At 41.3% G+C, this 19,183-nt stretch overlaps 1 protein-coding gene across 2 annotated transcripts in view; it reads right to left on the bottom strand.

Annotated features, from left to right (window-relative positions):
* The window catches only part of LOC131463816 (matrix metalloproteinase-16-like), a 61,463-nt gene extending 43,228 nt beyond the window's left edge, over window positions 1-18,235 (bottom strand). For both annotated transcript variants that reach the window (XM_058635870.1, XM_058635876.1), the window contains exon 1: window positions 17,761-18,235. In XM_058635870.1, coding sequence (XP_058491853.1) covers window positions 17,761-17,874 — 114 coding nt within the window. In that variant the 5' untranslated portion in view covers window positions 17,875-18,235. The remainder of the gene's footprint in view (window positions 1-17,760) is intronic.
* Between the last annotated feature and the right edge of the window lie 948 nt (window positions 18,236-19,183).

Genomic DNA, 19,183 nt, shown 5'->3' with positions numbered 1-19,183 from the left:
TACAGCACTGCTTCTTGTGTCTCTCTCTCTCTCTCTCTCTCTCTCTCTCTCTCTCTCTCTATCAACCAAAACTACTCTCTGCATTAGTAGCACCGGGAGAAATAATGAGAATAATCAGTGGAATCAGTGGAACTGTCAAAATATCGCTTTCAGTTTTTAAATGGTGTTGCAGGCAACCAGACCTCATCATATACTGTGTTTCCATCATGGTACGGTTTGGTTTGGTACAGGTCATTATGGTCTGGGTCAGGCTTGGTATTGACAGAGAACAGTTCTTTACATCAAACGCAACACAACAGACAACAATGGAGGACATCATCTGCTCTTTTTTAGGCTGTAAGCAAAAAAGCTTTTTCACGGCACAGTTCCAGCAAGACTCAACCAAGCTCGTTTTTTTTTGTTGTTGTTTTTTTTTTTTTTGCTTTTCCTTTAGGGATAGTACCTGGCACTTTTTAAGTCCCTGCTCTGGTGAGGTTTCATGAGATGGACATGGACATGGACAGACCGCCAGCCACTGATTGGCAGAGAGTCATGAGCGCGACGTCCAACACAGGAATCAAACAGAACAATGCCGAACTGTAGATCAATGAAAAAGACTTAAAAGTCTTGAAAACAATCTCAACATTTAGCAAGGAAATGTCCAAAACCTCAACATTTAACAGAGGAGTCTGGTGTATTTAGTGACAGCACTGCCAAAAGCCGGCGTTTGTGAGCCGCATCACAACCCCTAGTTTGTGTGTGTCGCATATAAAACAACATCACAGCAGTTTCATGCAGCAATGCTATGATGACTCCGCCCACATTGAGGAGGTACTACAGTAATGCAAAACGATACCAAAGTCGAGTCCTGGAACCGTGTAGTGGGAAAGTGCCATTTGTATGAGAATAGACAGCAGACGTTGAAGGGAAAGAAAACAGGAAAGTCTGTCGTCAGTCAGTTGACCTTTGCCGTACCATTTTACTCTGGTACCCCAAGGGAAGGGTGCCAAAAAATGGAACATTAGGGATTGGTTATTTTGGTACTATTCCTAAAAGAATCACTTGAAACGGTGATTTTCAAGGAAACAGTGATGACTGGTACGTGCTAACAGTATGCCCTCACCCTCGTTCTTTATAATGTTGTGACTCAAATGCAATAATGACATTATTCCTCTGTTTTCAACTACAAAAACAAGAAAGGATGACCTGAAAAAGTGACACAGATAAGATACACCATGTGTCTGAATGTTGGTGTGTGCAGCCTCTCGAGGAAGTGGTGCCTTTGTTTTGCTGTTGAGTTCAAATATCAACAGTTACGGCCCAAACTTTTAACTCTTGGCAAGAAAGCTTTGGTTGGCAACAGTTTTGCCACAAAATGTCAGAACATTGTGTCCTGTATTTTCCTTAGAGAAGCGCTGGGAAAGACTGCTGCAGGTGTCGGCACGATAACTCCACAGGAGACGGTCCAACTTGTGAATTACAGTAAGACAGTGCACAGCTCGACGTGTCCACAGGCAATTTTAACAGAAAATGAATCATTAATGAACGCAGTGTTTACTCAGATTTAGAACATGAATAATTAATGAACGCCGTATTTACTTGGATTTAGAAAATTAATAATGAATAAACACGGTGTTTACTTGGATTTCATTAGAGTTATTTTTGGGGGAGATGATCAACATCTGCTTCCACATTCCTCCACAACCAACAAACGCTACCTCAGAGCTCACCATGAAATATCAGCATGACGCATAAATTAACCATAAATAAAACGGTCACTGCATATACTGTGTATATATTCAAGGCTAAAAGCCAAACGTCCACAAACTTCACATTAAAGACGTGTTCTGTCTCTCGTGTATGTGAAGCTGGTTCACAGTAGGTTCTCCAGGACTGCAGCATAGAGACGGTCCAATCACAACTATGATGACAAATTAACTGCATTTGACCATTTGACCGTGTGTTCCAACACTTTTCTTTTCAAGTCCACAGTCCCTGCTGCTGCTGCTGCTGCTGCTGCTGCAGTTTGACAATGGAGGAACACAGTGAGGAACCCCAGCAGTTTAGCTGAGCAGTCGCTGGCACAGTTACAAACACTGCAGTAATGACTGATCATGCCCAACCTTTATCATGTATCCTCACATCTACCTTTTCCCTTCTTCAGTGGCTTGTGTATATACATATACACATACATACACACATATAGATATATATGTATATATATATATATATATATCTATATATAGATAGATATTCATATACATATATATACACACATATGTATTATTTTTTCTCTACAAGTTGCTGTGGATTTCTCACTGCCTCCTTGTTCCTATTTGCACTCTCTCCTCCTCGTTTCACACTCAGTGAGTGGGGGATAACATTAGGATGTGTGTCAGGTTTTCACGCTGTGAATAGACCACTGAGTAAAAAAATTTGCAGGGGTGAGATTTCCATTCAGCTGCTCAGGTAGCAAAGCAGAACTGCATTGGTAGAAGTCATTCATTTAAGTAAAACACAGCTGCTGTGCAGGTTGTCTAAGAGAGCGTGGATACCTGACCCGTGCCCATAGGGGGGGACAAAAAACCAGAGTTCTTCTAGTGAAACAAACTTAAATTGCTATTGAACATACAGTGTAAACATTAAATAATAGATGTATAACATGTAAAAATAAGTTTAAATAAGTAGGAACTGATTCACTGAGCTAGTGTTTCTATTTAGAACCAAGACGTAGTATTTACGACAGCACACTTAACGCAACACACAGGCTGTTGAAGCCATCCACAGTGGATATTATCATTTTCCTCCACAAATGCACAAAATAAACCTCGACTAGTTATCAGCAGTTACAGTGACTGAATTTTTCATAAAAGTGCAAGAGTAAATCCGACATTTCCCTAGAGCTGAAACTAAATGTTAGCATTAGGTTTGGCCATGTCTTATCCTAGATGCAACTTTAACCACAACCTAAAATAAAAGTGTCTTCACCGCGTTAATAACTTATGTTATAAATTCTCTCCAGACCTGGTTTTATTGAAAGGTACAGCGTGAAAGATGTTGCAACATTTATTGGTGGAAACTCAAAAGATGTTTAGGTAAAAAACATGGTGGTACAACATGGCAGCCTCTGTACAGGAGACCTGATCCTGATACACATAATATACAAGGTCTATAACATTCTGGACTAATGAAAAACAACATGACTTAGACAGAATTAAGTGTAATTGTTCTTTTTCCAATTTCTGCAAAAAGGAAAACAATGTCACCTCGATTTTCACACTGCACCTTTTGTCCTGAGTGATCTCTTAACATGCAGATCGTACCAAGTCCAGGTCTGAGCACACCTAAAGAATACCTGAATACGTCCTAAGATCCATGATCCAGGACAGATTAACCCTCATTTGCACGTGTAGAGCTTTAATTCACTCAGTTTCACTCAGTGCACAGACACTCACACACACTCACATCTGTATCTGCATAGTCAGACATGATGTCAGTGTGTATTTGAATAAAAGTGACGCCCGATACGATGACATATAGTGACATGAGAGCCGTCCAGGACACATTTTTAATGTCATGTGGGAATAGCTGTGCTCACCACTACTAAGTGCTTCTTAAACTACTCACATCCACCCATCGGCCCATGTGCCAAACAGTAAGTAGAGAACACAAAGTGGTCTTGAAATTTCAGCTGCCTTACAGTTTCCTCCCCTTTTCTATCAATGTCATAAATCCCAGCTTTTTAATCTCCCCGTCACCATATTGAGTGTGGGAAAGCAGCGCAGACAAACCTAAATCTCTGCAACACTGCAAAGATTAAAAGTTCCTATGACAAACATTCACTCTCCCACTCTGGTAATAACTTCCCCTTTGAAGTTTTCAGGACTTAGGTTTGACCTTCTGAGTCAAACAAATTGATAAAACGTAAAACAACAAATAGATTCACACCCAATTGCAGGCGGAGAGGTGCACTACCTTTAAAAATAAACTTTACTCTTTCAATTCCCATCACTGCACTGCTGTGTGCTCTCCATTTTCCTGTCCTGTAATCATCTCTATCCTCAAATCACATGTCCCTCCCCAATGTCTCCTCTCTGTCACTGGGAGCCTTTTCATTGCAACCACGTTTGGCTCTGCCCTGGTGAATTCCCCGCTGCTATTTGGGCCGAAAAATACAGGAATACAGTTAAGACGTGGCATTGCATCTCGAGCTTAACAGATGTACTAATGCTGCCTTGTCCCAGGAACAGTGTATCCATTTTTAACCCAAGCTTTTTAAAATAAGGGACAGGGTTTTGAGGGAAGGTATAATGAACACTGAAAATAAACCAAATACAGAAAACATTACTTAGTATGAGTATGCATGAGTAAGACATGAACAATACTTAAGTGCTGCAAAAAGTTTTGCCTCAAACTCAAACTGACTGACTGCTCTCCTGACTTACAGTGTAACTGTGCATCAATTACAGCAGGGGCGGACACATTTTCACCAGAGAGCCACAACTGACGTAGATGAAGGGAAAGAGAATAAAAAAGTTCTAAAGAAAAAAAAAAATATTTATTGAAGCCATCTTCAAACGCAACATGCACAGCATTTACATTTTAAAGTCAAGAATTAAGTGTAATGTGAAAGAAAAAGAAAGATGAGCTCCATATGGGAACAACATCCATAGATCTGAGATCTAAAACAGTCAAAACAGAGACGAATAAAACAAAATTCTCCATTAGGCGGTGATATACGCACTGGTGGACAGGAACTTCAAAAAACTTTAAGCTGTGACGGGAAACCTCACTATTGCTTCACATAGCGTGCAGGATTAAACCTTTTGTGGACAGAATCTGACCCGGGGACCATATGTTTTCCATGTTTGAACTACAGTTCGTCATCTTCAATTGTAATTTCAAGTTCACCTTAATAAGTTAGCATTTGTTATAGCAACACAACCAACTGGAAACAGTTTCTTCTTCTTATGTGGGTTGTGGATTCTATTCTATTGGTGGTTGGCAAACCAGTTTACAGCCACATTAGCGGTACCTGGACTGGAGTCTGGGTCAATAGATAAGGCAGGATAAAATTGTTTTAAATAAATCTTGCAAGGCAGATTTTTACCAGACTACAAATGTGAACAAAAGACTATACTCTTGAGTAAAGACAGGAAATTAACTCCACATGTGACTGACATTTTCCCCAGAGGTGGTTGAAGCATACAAAGGATATTGATTTGAGCTACTTTATATAAAGAAAATAACCTACTTGCCCACAGTGTTCTGTGGAGCTACAACTGATGCTGCTATTTTGTCATACCTTCATGTGGGGACAACATTTTTTTTAATATTTTACAATAATAATGATACATATTTATGCTACGGTGTACTGGTAAACCTGCCATCCTGCGTATTGTCTCTCCTCAACAATAAAAAGAATGTTGATATTGATCGTGAAACTGATCCTGAACCTTGTTCGTGCAGAGATACACAGGAACACGTCATACTGGGACTTCCCGATTGTGCCAGATAATGCACCTAAAGACAATTCAGTGGTTTGACTCATATGTTTATGGCAGAGTGTTTCGTAGAAATCAATGACCATTTATACAATGCACACACTTGTGGGGTTCCGCAAGGATCGATTTTAGGGCTACTTATAATTTTTTTTTATTACTGCAGAGTCATGTATTTCTACTGCTGAGGACACACAACTTTATCTGATTGTGCTCCTGATGACATCTCTATAATGTATGTAAGATGTCAGAACTTCTATGAAAAGTTCAACCAGAATAAATGTGGAAGTTTACTTTAAGGTACTCTCAGACCTAGAAAAGGAAACAAGACATATGTCAAGATGCACAGAGAAAACATCTTGAAAACAAGTGTCATTCCTTGTCTTTCCATGCGAGCATCTACACTAACTTCTTTAGAAGCCTCCATTGTTACAGAAGAGATGCTTTTGTTATACTTACACCTAAATGCCTCACACTTGGAGAAATTCACTTTCAAATACACATTCAGAAGCGTAACTCTGTATCACGTGCTAAAGGGAGCCAACAAAAACAAATCTAGTGTGTTAATAAACTGGACATAAAAAAATATGCAAACACCTACAGCCCCATGTGAGGGATATATGGTTCTTGAATTCTGTGTTTGAGCAGAATCAAGCTGCTTTATTCTGTATTTAATGAGAATATTTGTTTTGGAGAGGAGGAGGAGGAGACCTCTGCGGACAATTCAGCTCCAGGTAAAAGCCTCCTTTTAAACATGGACACTGAGGGAATCCTAACTTAAGAATAAAAAAGTAAAAACCCATTTAAGTTTACAATAAAAAAAGAAAGCTCCAGGTGTACAAATGTTAAGTTAAAATACAAATGCATGCAGTCCATTATCTTCTTTGCACAACCATAACAGAGAAAACCTAAATACAACAGCTACACAGCGTGAAAACACAAAGACAGAGCATATACAGTACATTAAAAGTGCTGCTGCAGAGATATTTAAAGTTTTTGGACTATGTCATTGACTTCCTAAGAGGTAAACAAATGAAAGTGATGAGAGCAGAGGCTCAGTGTCATCATACACAAAGATTAAACTAAAACATCACAGCTGACATAAGCACAACCTGCACTGCAGCTGGCAGCTCAGGTGTGCATGAGCTTTTCTCTTCTGTCTTCAGAGAGAGAATAATGGAACTTCATATTTTTCTAAATCGAGACCGAGAATGCTGCTTTTCCCTACCTGTTTCATTTCTTTATCCTCCCACTCTGGTGCTCGCTCTCTTTCTCACTGATCTACTAACTCTCTCTCCGTCTCTGTGATCTGCGGTTTCCCAACGTCCTCCCCATGTAGGGAGCAGGGGGCTCCAACGTGACAGCCTCTTTATTCAATAAGACAGTCCTCACTCCACAACAAGATAAGGGAGTTTGTAAGAAAAGACAGAACTGTTCGGCACAGTTCCCGTGCAGACTCTTTACTGTCAGTTTGATAACAAAGACGCAGAATGGACAGTTAAATAGATAAATTACTGTTGGATAAAATATAAATACACACATTTACCCTCGTTAATAAAAAAAAAAAAAAATGTAGTATCTGTAATTTTAACTTAATCGCTGGCGGGAAATGAAGGATGAACATTCTTAACCACTCCTCAGACAGTATCGTGCTGCACTGCAATGCAATGGCTGGCAGTGTATTCACATCTGTAGTTCAGTTCCCTGGATCAAAGCAGAAAATTATCCACTGATGTGTTTTAGCTCTTTGCCAACACACAGTCCTGAACCAAAAACCAAATCCAAAGAAAACTGGAAAATAGATGAGAAATCTGATACAGGGCTAATTTTGGTCTGTTATAAATCAACCACTTAGCTTAGCTTAGCAGAGAGACTAGACCTCGCTTGTATTTAAAGGAACAACATGCAGCTAGAGACAGTTTGGAGAGATGGCACGCGGTGACATACTCGGGAGAAAATGAAATCAAATTGTTTCTTGTTGAATAACACAGAATGTCATCCAGTGTGTTTCTCTCTGTTTGTATCCCACCACACCGGGACTGGACTGATCGGATTTAAACCAGGTCCTTGTGTGTAAAGTAATGAGCATGCCGCCAGAAAAATGCCAAGCACTTCCTGAACGAATAGAGCTACAATGAGGTTAAAATTATACAGAAATCAAGGAAAGATAAGTCAAGTAAAAATGTGCCTATTTCTGGCTGCTCCACACTTTGTTTCACGGCACCCTGATCCAGATTTCTCTCCGGCTCATGCTCGTGGATGCTGAGGCCTCACTTTGCTGCTCCACTCCCAGCTTCACGGAGCACATTTCTCTCGCACCTTGTCACACAGTGAACAAATAAAAACAGCTTGCGGTTTTAAGTCTCTAGTCCTCGGAGCCGCTCTTAAAAACATGAGTACATTAACTCAACCGCATGTTTTTGCTGAGGCTCTCATCCAACTACATGCGGAACCGTTGAGTCTTAACATAAACCATGTTTCCATCGAGTGGAACGAGTTAAGTTTGGTACAGTACATATTTATTTGTGTTTCCGTTAGGAATAGTACCAAAATAACCAGCCCCTACTGTTCCATTTTTTGGCAGCCTTCCCTTTGGGTACCAGAATAAAACGATACGGTAAGGTCAGCTGCTTGGGTGACAGAAAAACGTCACTCCTTAACAAAGCTTTGACGTCTCGTTGAGACAAAACAGCCACAGACCAAGCAGGAAAAAAGCTGGATGAGCTCCACTGTTATCTGCCGCTGACGTAGCACCAGTACGACATCACGCTACATGGCCATTGGCCGCCTACCAAGTAAAGGCACTGTCCCATGGCTTTACCATTCCAAACCATACCAATGCAATGGAGACCAAGCACTGAACCAGACTCAGAAATCATGTGAGAACACACTCATCTAACACCACTGATCTCCTTCATTACTTCTTTATTACTGTGCCACTACATCCGGGACTACGTACGTCACGGCTGTAAGTTATTCATATCTTTCACCAAACACAGTATTCACTCCAAGAGCAGAAACTGTGACATTTCAGAGAGAGCCAAGTCACCAAAAGTCGAAAGAATCTCCCTGTGAACAAATGTTAAATTGAACTTCTTACTGAAAATCAATGATATCCCTGAAATGAAAGCGTTGAGTGAAGAATTATAACATAGGATGCTAATTAGGCCAAGCAGTTAGAATGCAGGCAGGCAGATTTACTTCAAGCTCAGTCATAACAATTTGCTTTTAGTCTAACAAGCTCATTATGGGTAAAACACCCTGCAGTGGAGGGAGACTGTGGGCAAAGCTGCAAGCATTGATTTTCTTCAGATGTGTGTTTGTAGAGCAGGTGCTTTCATAAATTACTCTCATTAGCTTTTTACTCACAATGGTTTTTATTGCACTCTCAGTAATGAACATAGATGTGACTCTGTTCCCTCGAACCTGGTGTCATTTGCCCTCTGTGTGTGTTTGTTTTGTCTACTAAAACAAAAGAAGCACCAAGCAGGTTGTTAATAATTTAAAACGAGTTTACATCAGGGTTTCTGAGTTCCTTCTATGGCCCGCTTCTCTCTTTGGAGAGAGACAGAGACAGGCGAAACCTGGAGTGCCTCGTCTCTCCTCACTGATGCCTCACTCATGTCCTTGGTTTACTTTTACTGCCCGGCCCGCACCCTGACGAGCAGAAGGCGAGCTAATTAGTCAATGTGTGCCATCAAAAGGCCAAACCTGCGAGCTGGTGGAGTCACGTTCTATTATGGATGAGGTGCCGCCTCAGGGAACCTGGTCGGTATGGCAACATGGTGACAGCACACAGTGGCTGATCAGCTGAGCTGAGCTCATTTCCCCTCAGGTTACAGATCACATGTTACACACTAACTGCTGATGGACGACAGTGGACACAAAAGGTGGGCGTTTGACATGAGAGTGACTTTAAAAACTGACTGACCCACATGAGATTGATTATTCATGGCTGAAAAATGTCACCAGACTTTTCCTGCTCTCGCCAAACTTTAAGACAAGAAGACTTTTATGGAAACTGGCGCTCATGAAAAACTTTAGAAAAGTGGATGCAGTGAGAGTTCTTCGGCTGTTCCATTCTGCAAAGTGCATCGACGAGAGGATATTTTTTCTGTAAAACAAAGGAAGTTCTGTTCAAAACCGTATCTTCTGCTTCTTATTCTCATGCGACACTGACAGCCATGTGACAAAAAGCCATTGAAAATCCGAGGATATGCGTGTAAATCTCATCCTATTATCATGATGTCATGTCTCAAATGTGCGCGTCCGGGTGTCGAGATGCCGCTTTACTTATCGCCAACACTCGGAGAACTGGGAAACGTGTTATGTATTATTTAGACTTTTTGGGGTTAGTTTTAGGAAAAACAAATTCAACATTTGTTGGTTTTTTTTTTTTATCTTTTTAATGATTTATGACAATCTCACTGTGTTACACTGCACAAAGGCATGTGTGAGTTCTTTGTGCTTCCAGCCACGATTGTGCTGCAGTGAAAAATGAGCCACAATGAGTAAAAATGTGACAGCAGCTAAAAATGCACAAAAACAGTTTGGAGTTCAGAGCGTTGAGTGTGATGCTGCTTTACACACAGTCTCTCCCACACAGACGAGTATGAAGCATAGTAACTAGGGCAACAATGAATCAATCATTTATTAATCATTATTTTTAATTACCATTAATAACAACAATTTTGGTTTCAGGGTCTTTTTAGTAATTAAAAGGTTGATTTTTAGCCTCTTGAATGTGAATATTTTCTGGAAAATCATTAAAACTGCACAGATTTGGTTTGTGGACTAAACAAGACATTTGAGAACATCATCATTTCAAGGTTTGGTGAAACACCGGTCAACATTTTCTGATATTTTATGGACCAAACAACAAAGCGATTCATCGAGAGAATCATCGAGAGATTCATCAATAATGAAAATAATCATTAGCTGCAGCCGTGAACATAACACCGGTATCTGAATGATTAAGCAACTCATCAGAGTCAGTATCAGGACTGAAAAACTAAAAAGAGTTCCAGTGAATGAAATCCACTGGTCCTGAGGTAGTGTAATATATTGAGATAGATTACGACATCATAGCAGGAGACTTTATTCATTCATCACTTATTTAACAGTATTAGATACCTACAGGTTTAAAGGAATATATATTATACTGCACATAAAAATGTTAAATTACTTTTAGAGTTTTGATTTTCTTGCTTCGATAAAAAATTCCTACCATATTTTGAATAGATTGTCAAATATATAGTGTATTATGTATCAATAAAGGGTCATTCTTGATGCTTATGATGATTTAAGGCAGGTTATGGGGATCCTTTTTCAGACCGTGGTTCATGATTGTGATATGATTTGGACACCCCCTCCATACCACACAAATTACAGCTCATCAAACCATTACAAACTTAAGGAAAGCAGTGAACGAGAAACTAATTTCTTCAATTTCCAGCTGTGGCGTTTCATCGAGACTGACAAGAAAAATATTCACAGGCAATCACAGGCAACAGTAGACCAAAAACAAAACAAACAAAGAACAGTTGCCTCGAGTTGAACACGCTCACTCAAATACAATTTCTCTGAATTATAAGAACAGCTTGCTGAATCTCTAAGAATTCAAGATAGCAGAGTTTTAGATTGACTCATTCAGTATAGACGGGGCAGGGGGTCCATGTGACTTGTGGGAATGTGATCCTAGCCTCTTGGGAAGACCTGCAGCCTCAGACCGCCCTGAATTATTCAACAGTTACACGATGAACCACTGGCAACGGTGCCAGGGTCGTCAAGGCAACCGCAGCCCTCCTGCCCACACCAGTAGCCACAAACCCACACACAAGCACACACACTTTAAACTGCCGGACTTGGATTCACGCTGTAAAATTTGAATTGAAGACTCGACATCGCTTCAGATGAGACCGATGCCGTCGGCAACAACTCGTGACTCAGATGCAACTTGTTTATCGCAGAGGCCAAGCAGTGTATCGCTTCTTATTCAACTTCTATGCACTCCTACACATGCTGTCTTTCTTTATGCATGCAGTGCTCACCAACTCACCGATCCCATTAGGTCAAAAGGTCTCAAAAATGTTACACATACCAATCACAACTGGGTTTCTGAGCGTAAACATTCTATGACTGAAAGCATCTCAGTCAGACAAAAGCTCCATAAAGGTTGTCTGGTAACTGTGTTACCACTCATGTACATTCCAGGGTGTACGTATTTATTTTTGCTGCAAACAGAAGGTTCAAAGATTGCAATTATAAACTGCTACAGTTTCCATGAATCACAAGAATGTGTTGGGTAAAGCGTAAAGCTCGCACATCACTGACATACTCACATTTGATTTGTGACGCGCACGACCTAATGCTGCCGTTATCTGTGACATCAAAGATTTAACAGCCCAGTGAGTTGCTACCAAAGACACAGATCCGTGTGCATGTGTGTGTGTGTGATAGTGAATCATTTAGGTCAGTGCAGGTGTTGTTGCATTTCTCTAGGATTGAGGTGAACAGACTGACACAGACACCCCAGTGGCTCAGAAATCTGCTCGCTTACCAAAGCCAAATGACGTCAGCATAGCCGTGCGTGCAAATGCAGAAAAGAGGATGGAGCACCACACTCACAAATACACCTTCATGCAGTCAGTCACAGGACTGTACAAAGTATATACTGTATATATACACACGACTGGGACTTTCTATCCAAAGTTTAGATATCCATTCACATTCGGGGGCAGTTCAAATTCCACTAAAATTCCACCAGAGCTCAAAATAAACAGCCTAGAAGCGCCTCAGACTGTCTAAAGTAATAACTGCATGGTCCAACAAAGGGTGCCATGAGCGCCGCTTGGCCTTAGATCAACTCTGAATGACTTGATGGACCAAGGAGACATTATATATATATATATATATAGTTGTGCACCAGACTTGCAACTAACGGTTATTTTCATAATTGATTTATCTGTCGATTATTTTCTCGATTAATCGTTTGGTCCATAAAGTATCAGAAAACCTTACAAAAATTTGATAGGTGTTTGTCACACCTGGAAATGATGATGTTCTCAAATGTCTTGTTTTGTCCACAAACCAAAATGGTTAAAGTTTAATGATTTCTTTGTTATCCAGAGCACAGAAATTAAGAAAATACTCACATTTAATAAGCTTAAACAATCGGAAATCTTGTTTTAATCATGGAAAATAATTAATTGTTTCAGCTCTATTGTGCACATAAAGATCGCAACACCAAAGCATCTGAAAAGCTGTGTGTGGTAGAAAGTAAGGTTTTACACAGCATGAGTAAGAGTAAGAATTGTGTTTGTGTGTGTGTGGTGGTGTGAAGGACATCTGAATATCTTTGAAGGACTAGTGTGCCACGTAATATTCGTTGGAACTTGATTTTTGTAAAAAGTGACAGCCCCAGTGTGTAAAGGTAGAAAACAATGCTGTGAAAGTGACAGCGGATACAAGCAAACATCTCCTTCATTGATGAAGAGGGTTTGATCGTTACCAAAATCAAGGACTCTAATTTCCCATTAGCCAATATTAAGCCCAGAGTGATTGACGCAACACTTTATAATGATGACAACACTGAGCATTTGCTGGAAAAGGTCTTCATGGATTATTAAGCAGGCAACATCAGTGGCAACAGCCACCACAGCAAGGACATGGAAGGGACAGTAACACACATCAAGCATTTTAATGAGCTGTGATTACTGTGTACAGACCTGAAAGCACAAGCTCGCTCCATATCCATTTTTTCTTTCATCAAGACAGACGTCTCAGTTCTTCTCTCACATCAAAAACAGCAACACATTCTATCATCTATCTGTATAAAAGATAAGGGCATGGGGCACCACAGACTGTGACATAATGCCTGGTCAAACTTTATTTAAAGAAAACAACAGCAGCAGCAGCAGCAGCATGTATACAAACTAACTGCCAAGGTTTTTGGAAATAAAGCAGAAAATGAGATCTTTCAGATTCTTTTAACAAATTAACAATTATAGTATCAACAATTCAACAATTATATTCTCTTCACACTCTTGTATGTAAACACTGCGTTAGAGGGAGGTACAGAGATGTTGTGGTGGTGTCAGGCAATACTGTATACTCACTATACTAGACCAATAGAGTTAGTTTTTAATAATTGAATAAAGTCTTTAATTAATTGTGTGTTTGTATGCTGCCCAATATACACCAAAAATGATACAATTAACTGCTTTTTATGAAGCGATCAAATGAATATTAAGCAGAATTTGGTTCAGCCCATTGGTCCGGCCTCCACCACCCCTGCCATAGACAATGGATGGATTTGTCTGATGGTGTTGTAAAAAGATGCTGTTCCCAATCACGTTCACACACTGATATTAACTCCAAGTGGTTTTTTTTGCTACGCAGAAGCCTCAGAGGCTTAACAAGGCGGCCGCCAGCTGGAAACCTGACCTGCGACAGGAATGAAGTCCTGACATTCTCCACATAGTGACAACAATAGCACTGAGTGGTCAGCAGGGGCCCTCTGCTCAGAACAGCTGGGTAATTTGAAATTATCATTTTTTTTTTTTTTTTTTTTTTTAAAAAAGGTCTCTTATCAGGTGATATCATAAAAATTCATCATATCATACTTTTTTTTGGTAGCTGCCCAACACTAGTTCACAACATTTTATTATTAGTAACTGATCATTACAATCATTTTTATTATTCAATTTTTCACAACTGAGTTTCTTTTTTACATTTAAAGCAATTAAATAATAATAAAAAAAACAATTTCCACATCTGGACCAAACTGTTTATAGAGAAGTAACCTTTGTTTGGAGAGAGAGAAAAATAATGAGTCATTTTCTAATGACTGATTAATCATTCATGTCCACTGTTGAGCACCGATGTCAAATACTTGTTAATTACAGCTTTTGCAGCTTTTCCAGTCTCATATTGGGGTGAACAGAATGACCTTTAGATGATTGTACGAATTTACAAAACTCTGAGGGGGGGGGAGGGGGCTGACAAGGGGCAGTGAGACAGAGAAAGATGTCTGATCACAGGGAGACAAAGAACGTTGTGCTTTTGTCTTTGTTTTACAGCAGATCATCTGTGCACTTTGGACCCTGACTCAGACATGGGAGTGTGACACCTGAAGTGCTGTGCTCAGGAGGCTTCGCTGCCCTCACTGCTGCTGCTGCTGCTGCTGCTGCTGCTGGAGAAAGTTGCTGTGGTGTGAAAAATCACCCATGAGTGGAAAAGAACCTGAACTGCAGCAGAATGGATATGAAAGAAAACTCAACCATGAAGTCCATCCGGTCTACACGTCACATGACTCACACCTGGCACCTGCGTCCACAGCTCAGACCAGACATACTGTACATGTAGCATCGCAGACTGCACTGCACAACACAACAGCTTCAGCAGCACACGGCCCTTTAAACCTGTCAACGGTTACATAAATAACTTCGACTGAAAGACTCCGAGCAGCAGATTTGAGAAGCACCACTTTGGAGAAAATGAGAGGATACTAATTACACACGCACACACGTCCTAAACTGTGCATGTAATTACATTCACAAACACACACAGGAAAAATGCATTACGCGTGCCTTATCTCTTAATTACTCGTCACGTAAACATTAAACCACCTACACTATGTGGATGTGTAATTAAGAGCGTTAAACGTCACATTAAAATCATTACTTCCTCATTTAAATCGATATGAAATGAATCATTTAAGTCAGACCCAGGACTGTGGTGCAATCTGCACGACGCAAACACACACTATACAACTCTCGTTGCGGGTAAACTCACTAAATGAGACAAACGACTCCTTTGCCCATTACTAGAAGTCTTCATGTCTATTTCTTCCTCCTGCAGAGTCATGTTCTACATCACAAACCTACCAGAAAACCATCACACCAGAAGCTGGAAACACCACGGAGACTCCGCTCCAGTCGCTCAATCAAACTCGCCGACAAGTGAATGATTTCGAATCATTTCGATCGCTGCTTGAACACATCATAAAGTCGGACCGCAAAAGTTACAGAGTCAGCGTCTGGACTGCCAAAATCATCATCTAACACAGGAGGGAACGCCGAGTGTATCCATTCCCACAAAAGCCAGATGTTAGCGGGTGATAGTGTGTGTGTGTGTCTCTGACCAGTGAAAATGAGACAACACACATCAGTGGCTCTGGGGAAATTACACTTTAACATTTACAAAGTGGCAGACATAAAAAGTGACATCGGCCACCGTGAAGTGCGGCACACTAAGCTGTGAGAAAGATGACTTAAATATGTAAAACTGCACTGACTGTAGGACCATGTTTCAGGCTGTGACTGTGTTCTGCTTCAGCCTCCTCTGATAAAAAACACCCTCACAGTTTTACTGTCACTCTCTCCCAGCACCTGCTGGTGCAACTGGTCAGCTTCAAGCTTTTACCTCATCTCCACTCGGGAGACTCGGGAGACTCGGGAGGACGATGTCATAAAACAAACAAACAGACAAACGACTATGACCACGTTTAGTTTAGTGTAGGATAACGCTCTGACAAGTGTGAGCACAGCGGAGTCTATACATGTCTCGGAGCAGAACGCAGCCACATCCATCTCATCTCCTCTCAGGCAGAAATGTTCCTGCCTGCTGTCAAAATGTTTTTTTCTTCATGTTTTTCAACTTAAGTTTCCAACATGGAGACAGTGGCTAGATTTACATGAACACTAATAATCTAATAATTGACCTATGACACGTCTACATTACATGTCAGAGATTGGAATACATGACTTACGATTCAGGTTAAGACAATCAGAAAACGCTGTTTTCACGGCAGACTGTCTTAATTTGGGTCCTACTGAAATGTCGCGGTCCATGTAGACATGTCGTTGGGCAATAGTCAGATTAGTCAGATGCTGGAGGATGATAATCTGACAACACAGTGAGGCGAGCGAGCGTGAAACTGAACTTGCATTAAGCTCTTAAATACAATAATATAAAGGCTGAAGTCACCCCAGCACATTCTCATATGAATTGAGATGTACCTGGAGACTAAGAGCAGATGTCTCTTCCTCTTTGTGTCATGTGAGCTGACAGCATCTGGACCAAATCTACTGCCGCTCGCTCTCTCTCCCTCCCTCTCTCTCCCTCTCTTTCTTGTTCTCTTTCTTTCTTTCTGCCTTCCAGAGGAAACAGTGCAGCTCGCCAAGCCTGCAAATCATGTGGATACGTGGATGCAGGACGTGGGTGACTGTCAGCAGACGAGCCAGGACGCTCCTTGTGTGCCGCCTTTGTGCGACTCAGTGGGTGCATTGATGCACTCGAGAAGCTTTACATTTCATTTCGGTCAAACTGTGTCTACAAACAAAAGGAGGACACGCTGTACAATAGTCTACTGTAGTCTTTCTTCAAACAGGAGCCACTTGTGTTGGGAGTCATGCACCCAACACAAAGACTGTGAGCACAAACAAAGCAATGAGTTGAACTGGCAGAACACCTTTGCCTTTGCTCTTTTTCTACAATTAACTCTGCTAATAGTGCAATAAGCCAATAAGAAAGCTGTCACACAAAGATTACAGTCAGAATATTGACTGGATAGAGACAAACCATGAAAAGAAGGGTGGGATGATTCACCTTTTCATTTGTGATGTATATTTTGTTTTTTCAATCAAGCTTCAGTTTAACAGTCACTGTATTAAAATGTGACAGAACCATAAAAAGAAGAGACACAATCAAAGTATTCACTAAACTATTATCTCCGCAGGGATGAAAACTTGAAGACAGGATGAACATTTCAATCCTGAGTCTGATGTGCTACATTGGGTATATTCTAAATGCCATTTACTACATGTGTTTAAAATGTGCTCATTGTTCAGTAAAACTGCAGATTTACAAACACAGTAGAGTGTTTGTGTCTACCACTGGAACAACTGACATGTGTTTCCATCTGCATAGATACATATCTGACCCCTTTTTTCTGTGTTTAAAAGTAAAAAGAAAACACATGAAAACAATCTGATCTGAGTGTCCACACAAAGACCATGTGCTGCATCTGTGTGATGCTGTGGACCAACACACACTCGTGAAGTTTTCTAACCCAAACTACTGGGACATTGTGTTGCATTTTGAATGATACGACATCAGAAAGGTGAAAGAAGTTAGAGAAGACACAAACAGGCCCAGGAAGGAGAGACATTACTGAGAGAATGATGAAGGAGAGGACGGAGCTGCTGCTGCTGCTGCTGCTGCTGGTGTTAGTGAAATGATGGGGGACTAAAACCAGGCCGCTGTCCGCGGCTCTTACCTCCACACTGAACGGCTGCTCCTCTCCGTTCACGGAACATAAAATCCACAGCAGCAGCTGCAAACACAGCGTCCTCACACAGCAGCCATGAGGACGGAGCGCCAGTACAACCATGGTGGAGCCGCCGCTGTCTCCTTCCCTCTGCCTCTGCCTGTATTTACACTCGCTGCTCTCACACGGACAACAATACAATCCTAGACGTCGAGCAGCAACATCGCCCAAGTGTCTGCGTCTCTCAGGCGGACGAGAGGGAGCTGGAAGCGGGGGGTCGGCTGCTTCCGCCGCGGTTAGCGGGAGGAGGGTGTCCCCGGAGGAGGAAATAAAAAAAAAGAGCTGTCAACGCCTGTCAGCAGCCTCCCGGTCCCGCAGTCCCCGGGTCAGTCCTCCGGTACACCGGCCGTTGTTCCAAGCGGACGAGTCCAGCCCGTTTTCAGCACCGCGCGGCATAGCTGCCCGTTTTCTATCGTGTTTCCCACCGAGTGCGCATGTGCGGACCGAGCGTCCCATCCCACTCCTCCTCTAAGTTCTCCAATAAAACCAGTGTGTCCCTAAGTAAGACCAGTCTGTCCTCGGCATAGACAAAGAAGACTAGTCTGTCTTCATGTACAAGTAGTCTGTCTCCACCTAAAACGTGTCTTTATACATCAGACTAATCTGTCCTCAAGTATGACAGGTCTGTCCCAATATAACACTGGTCTGTCCTCATGTACAAGCAGTCTGTCTCCACCTAAAACGTGTCTTTATACATCAGACTAATCTGTCCTCAAGTATGACAGGTTTGTCCCAATATAAGACTAGTCTGTCTTCATGTACAAGCAGTCTCCATTTTAAACTAGTCTTTCTCCATCAAAGACTAGTCTGTCCTCAAGTGAGACTAGTTTGTCCTCACTAAAGATGAGTCTGTTCCCATGTGCAACCAATCTGTCCACTTATAAGACCATACCACTAGTCTGTCCCCATGAAAGTCTAGTCCCATTTAACCGGTCTGTCCTCAAATAAGACCAGCTGACTATAGTTTGTCTGTCCTTAAGGAAGACCAGTGTGTCCCTATCTGAGACAAGGCTAACCCTATGACAACCAGTCTGGCTTACTGTACGTCCTCATGCATGACCAGCCTGTCCCATTTACAACTGTCCCACTCTGAAACTAGTACTTATCGAAAACTAGTGTTGTCCTCCAGTCTGTCCCCATCTAAAACTATAGTCCGTCTCCATGTATGAACTAATCTACGCTCCTGTAAAACCAGTATGTCCTCACAAAACCCAGTCCAAACCCCATCTAACAACCGCTTCTAAATCCTGTCCTCAAAAAACGATAGTGTCCCACATTAAAAACTCATTTGTCCACTAAAACGAGGTTGTCCAACCCAGGTTGTCGTCAGAAAACTGCATCTTCCAATTTACAACCACTTCTGCTAAAACCA

Source organism: Solea solea, chromosome 1, assembly GCF_958295425.1.
Source record: "Solea solea chromosome 1, fSolSol10.1, whole genome shotgun sequence".
NCBI lineage: Eukaryota > Metazoa > Chordata > Actinopteri > Pleuronectiformes > Soleidae > Solea > Solea solea.
Note: the sequence above shows the minus strand (reverse complement) of the source record. Positions and strands in the feature narration are given on the sequence as shown.